This window comes from Ictidomys tridecemlineatus, chromosome 6 (genome assembly GCF_052094955.1).
Source record: "Ictidomys tridecemlineatus isolate mIctTri1 chromosome 6, mIctTri1.hap1, whole genome shotgun sequence".
In the NCBI taxonomy this organism is placed as follows: domain Eukaryota; kingdom Metazoa; phylum Chordata; class Mammalia; order Rodentia; family Sciuridae; genus Ictidomys; species Ictidomys tridecemlineatus.
In genome coordinates, this window is record NC_135482.1 from 61,279,688 (window position 1) to 61,290,065 (window position 10,378).

The following is a 10,378-nucleotide window of genomic DNA, read 5'->3' on the forward strand; positions in this document are numbered from 1 at the left end:
ATTCTCTCCACTTTGTTCCTTTCTGTAATCAAACTCACACACATTTAAACTTCAACTCTCTATCTCAGAAGACATTCAGAGGTTTTTGGAGAAGAGTTGGTATACTAGATGTGGAGAATAAGGAGAGATGGAATTTAAAATGAATTTTTTTTTTGGTACTAAGGATTGAACCCATGGGTGCTTAACCATGGAGCCATCCCCAGCCCTTTTTATTTATTTATTTTTAAATTTTTGAGACAGGGTCTCACTTACAGCCCTTCGAAGTTGCTGAGGCTGGCTTCGAACCTGTGATCCTCCTACCACAGCCTCCTGAGCTGCTGGGATTACAAGCATAAGGCATTGCACCCAGCAAAAAAAGAATTTTATTCTTAGGAGATTCATCTATTACCTCTCTACTACCTAGTATGTGGTTCTCTGGTAGTCAACCCTGTGTTGAGACCAGTGGAACAGAAGTGGCAGCCACATCTCTTGTACAGCCTCTGCAAAGAATAAACTCTTCAGGCTCTTTGTCTCAGGCTGTGTATGTGTATGTGTGTGTGCGTGCACGTGCAGGTGCACACATGAGCATGTGTGAACTTGTGCTTCACTCCCAGAAAAACTATTTAAATGAAAATTTAAAAGCTACAGCCCCATCAGGCAAAAGGAAAATGGAGAACTCTGATTTCCAACCTGATGCCTCCAGTCTTTCTATGTCTCAGGAGAGGAAAAATATTATATATAAATAAAAATTGCTGCAGTAAAGATTTAATCTGAGATAACATTGTTTTAGGCTATATTGCTTTTTAAAAGTCTCTTAACTTGACAACTTAACGATCTCATTAACTCTGCCAGATAGGGAGATAGGCACAGACGCGACAAGGAAAACAAATTAGTGGCAGCATCTACACAGGCTCCTGATTGCCTGGAAGACTGGGCTTCCCAGAAATGCTAGAGAGTAAAAGCAGTGCTGGCTTGGGTAACTGGGGGCCCAAGGGATCTTAGTGTTCTGACCTCTCCTCATAGGTTGACAGAAGAAAATACTGCACTCAGGGCAGCTGGATCCTAAGCTTCCTTGGCAGACTGTGCCCATCTTATTCCAGCCTCAACTCCAGCCCCAAGCTGGCTGGAGGAATTTGGGACCCTCTGATGGCAGTAGGACCCCCGTTGGAGCCAAAGTTTAGCTTTCCATCCCTGCAGCTGCTACCATAAACCCACTCAGCTCCCAGTTGGGATGCTGCCTACTCAGCACCCAGAATGGATCTGAATTTCAGTTATTATTATTTATATATTTTGTGATGGTGAGGATCAAACCCAGAGCCTCATGCATACTACTCAAGCACTCTACCTCTGAGCTATACCCCCAGCCCTAAGCCCCAACTATTAGTGGAAGTGGCCAGTGATGTACTTTTCTCATCCAACTACTTCTATGCCTTTTAAGTTACCAAACATATTTTTTTCTCCCCTAAGTTTGGTGTCAGCATGGGAAGTTTTCTCTTGCTTGAATAGTACAAATAGTTCAAACCCTAAGTAAAGCAAAATACAGCTTGGAGATCTACCCAGATGGGGTGAATCTATACTCTTTCCCCTGCCCATTCTGGCTCAGTCATTAGATATCATTAGATGGTTCTGAGAAGCAGTGGACAGAAGGGACGTCAGAAGGAAATCTGAGCAATGAAATCAAGCCAAAAAAAAAAAAGATATTTTATTTTAAAAACAGGTTTGTGGGATTTTTCTTTTTGCATTCAGTACATTGTCATTCAGACATCACAATACTATATACAGATACACAACATTTAAAAAAGAGCCTATTTCTGATGAACATTTCAAAAGAACACTGTTTTGTAATGCGCCAGTGCGAAGAAGGAAGGAGGTGAGGGGTCCCCACAGCACCGAGTTGGCCTTTGAGAGGGGAAATATTAGGCAGCATCTACATTTAGCTGGATAATTGAGGACCAGTTATTTTAGGCTCCTAGAGTAGCTCCTCTAGCTTTCCTAGGAAACTCAGTAAAAATGAAAGTGTAAATCCTCTCTCTTCAGCTATTGTTTTGATGGAGAACTGACCAGAGAAAGATTCTACTGAGGCACCCACTCTCCATCCCCTTCAAAGAGAAGTTTATTCTTAAAAAAAAAAAAAAAAAAAAAAAAAAAAGTTCTGTTTCTGAGCCTGGCCTAATCCCCAACCTCACCAGGAGAGAGAAAGAGGAAAGATAAGCCACATTTAGCACTGGGGTTGGAGTTTTGTCCTCCTTGAATTTCCACATGAGTGAGAGAGAGAGAGAGCATAGAAGGGAGGTGGTGGGGGCAAAGGCAGCTCCAGAGAGAAATTGTTTTCAGGTTGGGATGGGTTAAGGGTTGCACCAACTCCAGGTTTTGTTGAAATAGGAAAGAAAACCTAAAAGTTCTAAGCAAGATCTGTACTCCAATCAAGCTGCCAGGTCCCCAATAATTATCATCAATATTATTAACACGACTTTAAAAATATGCACAAAAATCATCGTAACTGGAAAATCTTGCCTATGGAATGCAAGAGGGAGAGGGAAAAGGAGAAACTGGAAGGAAAGTACAAACTCACCAGATCCTGTGCCCAAGCCACACCCCTAAGAAGGGTCTTCTACCATCTTGGGCATAGGATGAGGCAAGGATAGGGTCATTTGGGACATCCCCCCACCAACCTTACTTTGGTTGGAAAGATTGGGCTCTCCGCTGCCATTCCTCTATTTCTGGTGAGGCGAAGGGAGACAGCCAGAGAAGTAGAGGCCCACGGCCTTCCTCCCACAACTCGCCAGCTCCAAAACAGCTGAAGCTCGGTGAGTACCCTCTGGTTGGGAGAGGGGGCGGGGATGGAATGGGGATTTAGGGCGCAGCCTGGGAGACTCTGGGCCTCCTGGCGCGGGGTCCTCTTTCTTGTTAACATTAAATACTCTGCACGGGTGCAGCGTGTCCTTCGTGGGTTCGGTTATGGTACAAAGCGGCGACATAAATAGACGGGGCGGGCTACGGGGTGGGCGGTCAGGTGGAGTGGAGATGAGGCGCTTTCGATTTGCTGACCACCTTCTTCTCTTTCACCCGGCGGTTCTGGAACCAGATGGTGACCTGGCGCTCGGAGAGGTTCGTGGTAGCAGAGATGCGCCGGCGCTTCTCTTTGGTGATGAACTTGCTAGCCGCATACTCCTTCTCTAGCTCCTTTAGCTGCACCTTAGTATAGGGCACACGTTTCTTGCGCCCGCGCCGGTAGCTGCTCACTTCGGGCTGTAGGGGAACCACATCTGAGGGGAAAGAGAAGGCGGGCGGGAGGAAGTGAGGCAAGCGGCTGGATCTGGCTAGAGGCCGCAAGCAAGGCTGTGACACTGCTGAAGCACGGGGTTTGGGCAGGGACTCAAAGAGGGCCCGCGGATTGCTCTGCCTAAGTAATCCTTTGCACCTTTGCTATTAATAAAGACAGGAATAGGGTGAGACCACTGGGGTTCTGGCCTCTGGTACAAATTTCAGGGGAAGAGGCGCCAAAAAGTCAGTGATTAAGATAATATTTTAATGCAATGTTTAAAATAATCAAAATAAATGCAAAAAACGCACGATAAGCAGAATATCAATTTAAAAAATAAATACAGGATCAGTATTACTGATTTTTCATTTTGCCTCAGGCTCCAAAATGGCTCTGCATAGCTCTCCTTATTAGGAACCTTGAGCCTTTAGAGGAGAACCTCTAAGGACCTCCCATGCCTATTGGATCCCGGGTATTTAAAAAAATACCTTCCTACAGTTGGCTCATTGGGTGCCTATCAGTCTATACTCTGCCCCATCATCAGAGGAAGGAGTTCTGTTGTATGTGTGTTCTCGGCTTCAGTGAGCACAGACAACCAAATGGGTTTGGGCACTGGCCTTACAACAGAAATCTGAGGTACTAACATAAAATGTCAGGAGAGGAAGGGTGTCCAGGGGAAGCCAGCCTGTTTGGGGACCAATTACTCTAAAATTGGGGCTCAATGTTGTAAGCCACCTAACAGCAACCAAGGTGAGAAGTCCTGTCTCAAGGCATTGGGAATCAGGTAGTGGGGGTCCACACTCAGGTCCCACCCAAACAGAGCAAATTTGGTCCCAACCTCTTCATTGTTCCATTTTTTTAAGGCTGAAACAAACTAACTACATTCCATGAGAGTCCTAATCCTAATCCTAACCTTGTCATTCCAATCACAACCAGTTCAGTTTCTTTGGGCTCTGAGAATTTCACAGGAACTGAAAACAATATGTGACTTATATCCCTGTCTTCCACTCTACCCTCACCCCTGGCAGTAAAGGTCACAGAAACACTTTCACAGGGAAGTGGGGAATGAGGAAGATTAACTGAATAACTCAACTCTCAATTTTTTCCACATAAGTATTATACTTCATCAGGTAGAAGCCAATGAGGGAGACTGAAATATGTGAAGTTTCCTCTTCATTCACACTATCATTTGGAGTTCAGAGTGAAGATACAAAATTCCTCCTGAAATGCTTCTTCATACCCCACCCACACAAAACACCTTCCCTGCACCTACTCCCATTGGGTCTGCACTCTCCCAGGGATGCTTATCTATACATGTTGGGGAAAGAAGAGTTCACAATCAAATGTAGGGAAAAATAAAATGCCCAGTAAGAAAACAGGGGTGAGGGAGTTCCAATAGCCTGCTTTGGCTGTCTTCATGGTGACAATTTCTCAGGAAAACTGTGCAGCTTTTCATTTTTCTCTGTCTCTGTACAAATAAAGCCATTTTTAAAATCTGAAAAACAAAACAACTTCATTTTAACAGATAAGATCCTTTAAGTTAAAAAATGGTTTTTAGGTACAAGATAATTTTAAAAAAATTCTTAGTTCTCAGTTTGTTTTTAGATATGACCATGAGTTGAGAAATTGATGATTCAGGGACAAGAAAAAAAAATGAACAGGGTAAGTAGTGATACAATGAGTTTTCTGGTTTTGCTTTTGTTTTTAAGTCCTCAGAACATTTCCTCAGGTTTATTTTGTTAAACCCATTTAACCAGATCAGGAACCTGAGACTCAGAGAGGATAAAATAATTTAAATGTCAGAATCAAAATTTTAAATTCAGATTCTTTGGACTCTTACTATAATAACATCATATGTTTTAAAATGAAAATAGGCCATGTAGTATAACTCAGCTTTAAAACACCCCTTTTTAAAAATTTTTCCTGGAGAGCAAAGATAGATTTTACTTTCTGATTTAACCAAATAATTGTCCCTGATTTTTTTTTTTTTGCTTCACTTTCTGTGAACTCTTACAATTACTTACCTAATTTTGACTATCTAAACTCCAACTCTAAATTTCTAGTGAGGTTTAATCTACAAAACCCTAAAAAAAAAATCAGTTTAAAAAGCAAACAACTAGTCTAAACTGGTTATTTTCTCTATAGGATGACACTAACTGATTTGACCAAGATTTTCATTTTTCAATTTCAGCCAGAGTGCAGGCTGTCTGGCTTCTTTAGGAAATCGCTCCAGTCTTGACTTTTCAAAGAAGCCCCCCTTTCATTGTCTGTGGCCTTTTGGAAAGGAAGTAGGATCTACAGATGTGGAAACATCTGGTAGATGAGACCTTGAGCTGTGTCTACACTGGCTAAAATAAGTGGGGACTTGGCTATTAATTTCACAACTACTCCCTCCCTAGACTCCCTCCGGATCTCATACACCAATCACTTCATACCTCTCAACCTAGTCAACATCTTTGAGGAGTGAATGAAAATTAGATCATTCCTTAGCCTTAGCTTTTTCTTGGAGCCCAAGGGGCTTCCATGTATAGGTTCTCACAGCCAACCCACCCTTTATTACTCATTCCCAAAAGCAGGCTCTGGGCTCTGAAGACTATGTTGTCCAACTAGAAATCCAGCTAGCTGCTCTTCTCAACCCAAATCCAAAGGCTTGTCAGCAGGGATTTCTAATATGGTCCAAGTCATCAATGTTTCTTTCTCTCTCCCTTAACCCCATCTCTCTTTCTTTTTCTCCCTCTTGAATTCTATCCTGGATTTTGTCTCTCTCAGTTAAAAAAAAAAGAAAAAAAGAAAAAGGAAACGTTGTCTACACTCATCATAAGACCAAAAAAAAAAAAAAAAAAAAAAAGAGCAATGAAGCTAGGGTCTGTATAATTGGAAGAAGGAAGAAGCCACAACACATCTCCCTAATTATCTGGATCTTTCTGAACAATTGCCTCCATCTCCCACACCAGCCCAGACTGCCATAGATGAGGTTTCTCAGAGCCAGAGGCACTGAAGAGAGACAGTGGTGTTTATGCCTAGATGTTGCCGAACAAACCACAATTGCATAGACAGAGTTATCTGGAAATCTCACTACTTCTAAAAGATCTGTGTGGGTAGAAAGATGGAGGGTGTCTGAAGATAATTTCTTTTTCATCTGACTCTAGCCCAGACCTCTGCATTCACTGAGGTACACCATCCCAATCCTATTTCTACGGAGTTGCAGAGGCACACTGGGTTTTATATCCATTTCCATGCTATAATTTGCAAATGTATTAAACCTCAATTGGGCTATATTTTTTTATTTCAAAGATATTTTTCTCTAGGAGGCTGTGATAGAAAAGTGTTTATTTTTAGCAGATTTTTTCCCCCTGAGAGCCTTTGAGATGTTTATTTTGATCAAAGATATTCCTGAGCTTCACTCCAATCCTTTACCTCCACCAGGATTCACATGCAAATCATGGATATTAGAGTAGCTCTTTCTCTTCTACCTCATGACTCTAAACACATTGTCCATTGCTGTAGGCCTGGGTGCTCCCACCCACAGTGGGCCTGCTGGGCACCTGCTCTCTTGCCTATTGGTCCCGTTGCATAGTCCATGGGGTCCACTGCTCCAGAAATTCATACTGGACCCTCATTTTCTAAGGAACTTTCTGTTTTGGTCAAATAGAGAATTAAAGGGCAACCTCTCTAAAATACTTTATAGTATACCTACATGTAAACTGCCTATCTTCTAGAAATATTCCACATTAGGCAGTTAATAAAAAATCATGTAACATTTAATTCTTACAACCAATAAAGAGTAGGTGATGCATGATACCATGTACTAAAATTATATCATACTTAATTCTGATAGTCAGAAATGGGGTGACTTGTGTTGGTCCCACCCTGGTATAAGGAGTCTTAGTAAATTTCATAATGGTTACAGAACATTGTCTGCTACTCTCTAACATCATTCAGTGATTCTTCACCATCTACCTCTCTTCCCAATCCCAACCCGGATACAGAGGAATTTTAGGCCCACCCTTAGGAGGTCTTCAGGTCTATGCTTTCCAATGAAAATATCCCTGGCCCCAGCACGTGTAGCTAAGGGGGCCTTTTAGGCATTATAGGGAGATATCTGGGGCTGCTCTGGTCCCCCAAAGACCTTTGAATGCATCACATCAGAAGGAAGGACCTTCTTTCACTGAGCTCTGCTTACAGAGACAGCAGACCCAAATGCTGGCTTCTCTAGACCCCAGAGAATCCTTATTCCTCAAGGAAATGGAATCCAAAACTACTGATGTGGTTTTGGGAAATCTGGGATTGGTCTTTCTCCTCTGGGGAAGGGTGGGAGTTATAGAAACCTTTCCTATTCAGAGATAGTATCCGTTGGAAAAAGAATAGGTCATTAGTAAATTGTCCTCTCACATACACAGCTATGCAAGATTCAGGGGTCCCCAGGCAATGGCCTGGACCCCAGATCCTCATAGGTCTTCTTACTCCATCCTGCATCCACAGCCCCTCTTTCTCTGTCTGGGGCACCAACAACTAACTCTTTTTTGACCACATTTGGGAGATGTGGAAGTGGATTCATGGGATTTGAGCTCAGCATACCAGAGTGCCAAAGAAAATTTAATAGGGCTTGCATCCCTCTTCTCTCTTGTTCCTCTAGAATTTTAGCTCTTGAGACCCTTAACAATCTGAGTATCTATGGATGAACTTTTTAAATAAATCAAGAAAAAAATTTACAGTTCTACAGTATCTGGCAAATTAGATTGCTATTTTTTAAAAAGCACTACTGCCTGAGTGATTCTGAAAATCCAGGCAAAGAGAGGGCTCTTATCCCCTCCTGCAATTATTCAGTGGATTGAGAGTTTTGTCCTAGATTTCAAGGCAATGGAGGCCCATTACACCCCAATTCTGACCAGCCAGCGGGTTTAAGGTACAGTAGCTCTGCGTGAGGCTGGAGCGGGAAGGGGGAGGAGGAGGTGAGCTCCTGACCCGAGCCGGAGCCCGTGGCCGGGCGCTCGGCGCCTGTGATTGCTTCACTCTCGACCCGGCAGCTCCGGGGAACGTGTCGGAGCAGATTTCTCCCCAGCGCATTCCTCAGCTCAGCTCGCCCGGCCGGCTCCATCGACAGCCCAGCCGAGCCGGCGCGCCGGGGCCAGACGGCGGGGGTGGCTGGGGCGCGGAGCCCCGGGGCAGGCAGGGCGGGAGGGGTCCCCGGCGGCGGCGGCGGCTCTCGGGCCCCTTCCTTACCTGGGAAGGGAGACTTCCAGAGGTGGGCGGACTGCGACTGCTCCTTGGAGCAGTACACCTGACTGTCCCAGCCATTGGAGAGAGCCCAGTGCTGGTAGCCTTCGACCGGGATGAGCGCGTCGTGACGCGGCTCCGGGTGCCCGCTGATCCCAGGCACCACCGACACGTCCAGGTAGCCGGGCATCGCCTGGTAGGAGCTGGCGAAACTGGGGTAGAAGGCGAACTCCTTGGCCCTGGAGGACAGGTCGTCTCCGGGCAGGGAGCCCGACGGCTCCGGATACTTATCGCCCGGGTGGTAGGCGCAAGGCTTCTGCTGCAGGTTCACGTTGTGCGACAGGCGGCAACCGTAATAGCTGCCCCCGAATGGGTAACCGTAGCCCAAGGTGGCGCTGGACGAAGTGGGGGGCGCCGGCGGCGGGGCGCACTGGCGCGCCGCCTCCGGGGCCGGGATGTCCGTGTAGACGGCGCCCTGAGGGGCTCCCAGAGGAGCAGGCGGGCGGCCCAACACCGGGTGCGGAAGCAGGTCGCGGCAGTGGCTGGCCGGGCAGCTGCTGCCCAGACCGTCCATGCTTGGGGCTTTGCCGGGGCTGGCTCCGCTGCAGCCGCCCCCCGTTCCTCCCGCACCACCGCCTCCCCCGCCGCCGCCGCCGCTGCCGCTCTCCGCCGCGCTGTCCTCATAGACGTACATAAGGCTCTCCGGCCAGCGTGGATGCAGGAGCAGCGAAGTCGTCATGACATGATCTGCTCGAGCTTTTTAAAAACTCCACTTGCCAGAGGCAGCGAGCTAGGGAGACACCTCGCTCCCTATTTCCCTCCCCCATCCCTCCTCCCTTCCCTCTCCACCCCACCCCTCCTCCTCCTGGTGCTTCCACCTCCCTCCAGACAATCCCTCTACGCATGCGGGAAACACTTCATTAAGAAATCCACCGGCTTCCCTCCCACCTCCCCTCAGCACTCCTCCCGCTCCCACGTGACGGCGGTCGGCGCACGTGACGCTCTGGCTGAGTCTCCAGGGGTTCCCTCCCCTCGAGGTGGGGCGGGGCGAGAAGAAACGAGGTTTTTGCTGATTGGTTCTCAGGAGGGGAAAAGGAGGAGGGAGTTGAGAGATTTAAAGGGACAGGGTGACGCCCCCCTGGCAGGCCCTGAACGGGAGAGGGAGGAGGGGGCGGCTGAATTTGGCCGACGCAAAGGGGCCAGGGGAGGAAAGCGCTGTCTCTGGGCACCTCCCCCGAGGCTCTGGATGTGCACCAGCTAGACAGACCCCTACCTCCAAGCCAGTCGCTTTGATTGCCAAGTCCTTAGATTAAGGCTTGGAGCTAAGAGTGGGGCGAAAATGGATTTTAAAAAAATAATAAATGAAGAAACTAGAAAACAGGATGGAGTGCTCGGCTGTGGCAGGCTTCGCTCCAGCTTGCGGCTGGAAAGAACCGAAGACGCCAGGCAGCAAGCCTTTGATGCTGATTGTGTTTCTATTTCGGACCTTCAGTTACTTACTCCAAAGCGCCAGTCAGGGAAGGACCCTTTTTTCTCTTTGCTGGTAGTGGAGAGGGTTGGGAAAATGTGGTAGCCCCCAAACACAGACTTCATCATAGGGGTTGGACGAGCGTTCAGAGATGGAATACTCTCAGCGAGAAATAGAGAAAGAATAAAAGGAGGGAAATGGGGTAGAGAATAGACTGATACTTCAACATGCAATAGAAATAAAAGCCTCTGAATGAGATTTAAAAAAAAAAAGAATTTGGGAGGCGGAATTCGGTCTATGAAGACAAAAAGTATTGGATGCTATGAGAGCTCTCCTGCCTGTGTAAATGTACTAAAGGAAGTGTGCAAAATGGGGAAAAATTGGCGCTGCCCCTTGAAGAGACCACTCCCAGGTACAACTCTGGGGGACACTGGAGGTCCAACCTCAGTCCT

At 46.5% G+C, this 10,378-nt stretch overlaps 1 protein-coding gene across 1 annotated transcript; it reads right to left on the reverse strand.

Annotated features, from left to right (window-relative positions):
• Positions 1 to 2,141: 2,141 nt before the first annotated feature.
• Positions 2,142 to 9,197, reverse strand: Hoxc13 (homeobox C13). Its single transcript, XM_078052399.1, has 2 exons — positions 8,465 to 9,197; positions 2,142 to 3,245 (listed from the first exon to the last, which is right to left on the reverse strand). Exons 1-2 carry the CDS (start codon positions 9,195 to 9,197, stop codon positions 2,989 to 2,991), a joined length of 990 nt encoding a protein of 329 aa, XP_077908525.1. The 3' UTR covers positions 2,142 to 2,988.
• Between the last annotated feature and the right edge of the window lie 1,181 nt (positions 9,198 to 10,378).

Coding starts and splice junctions, on each gene's coding strand:
- Hoxc13 (XM_078052399.1), bottom strand. CDS start 9,197: ATGACGACTTCGCTGCTCCTGCATCCACGCTGGCCGGAGAGCCTTATG. Junction 3,246..8,464: donor CTGGAAGTCTCCCTTCCCAG/GTAAGGAAGGGG, acceptor CTTTCCCCTCAG/ATGTGGTTCCCCTACAGCCC.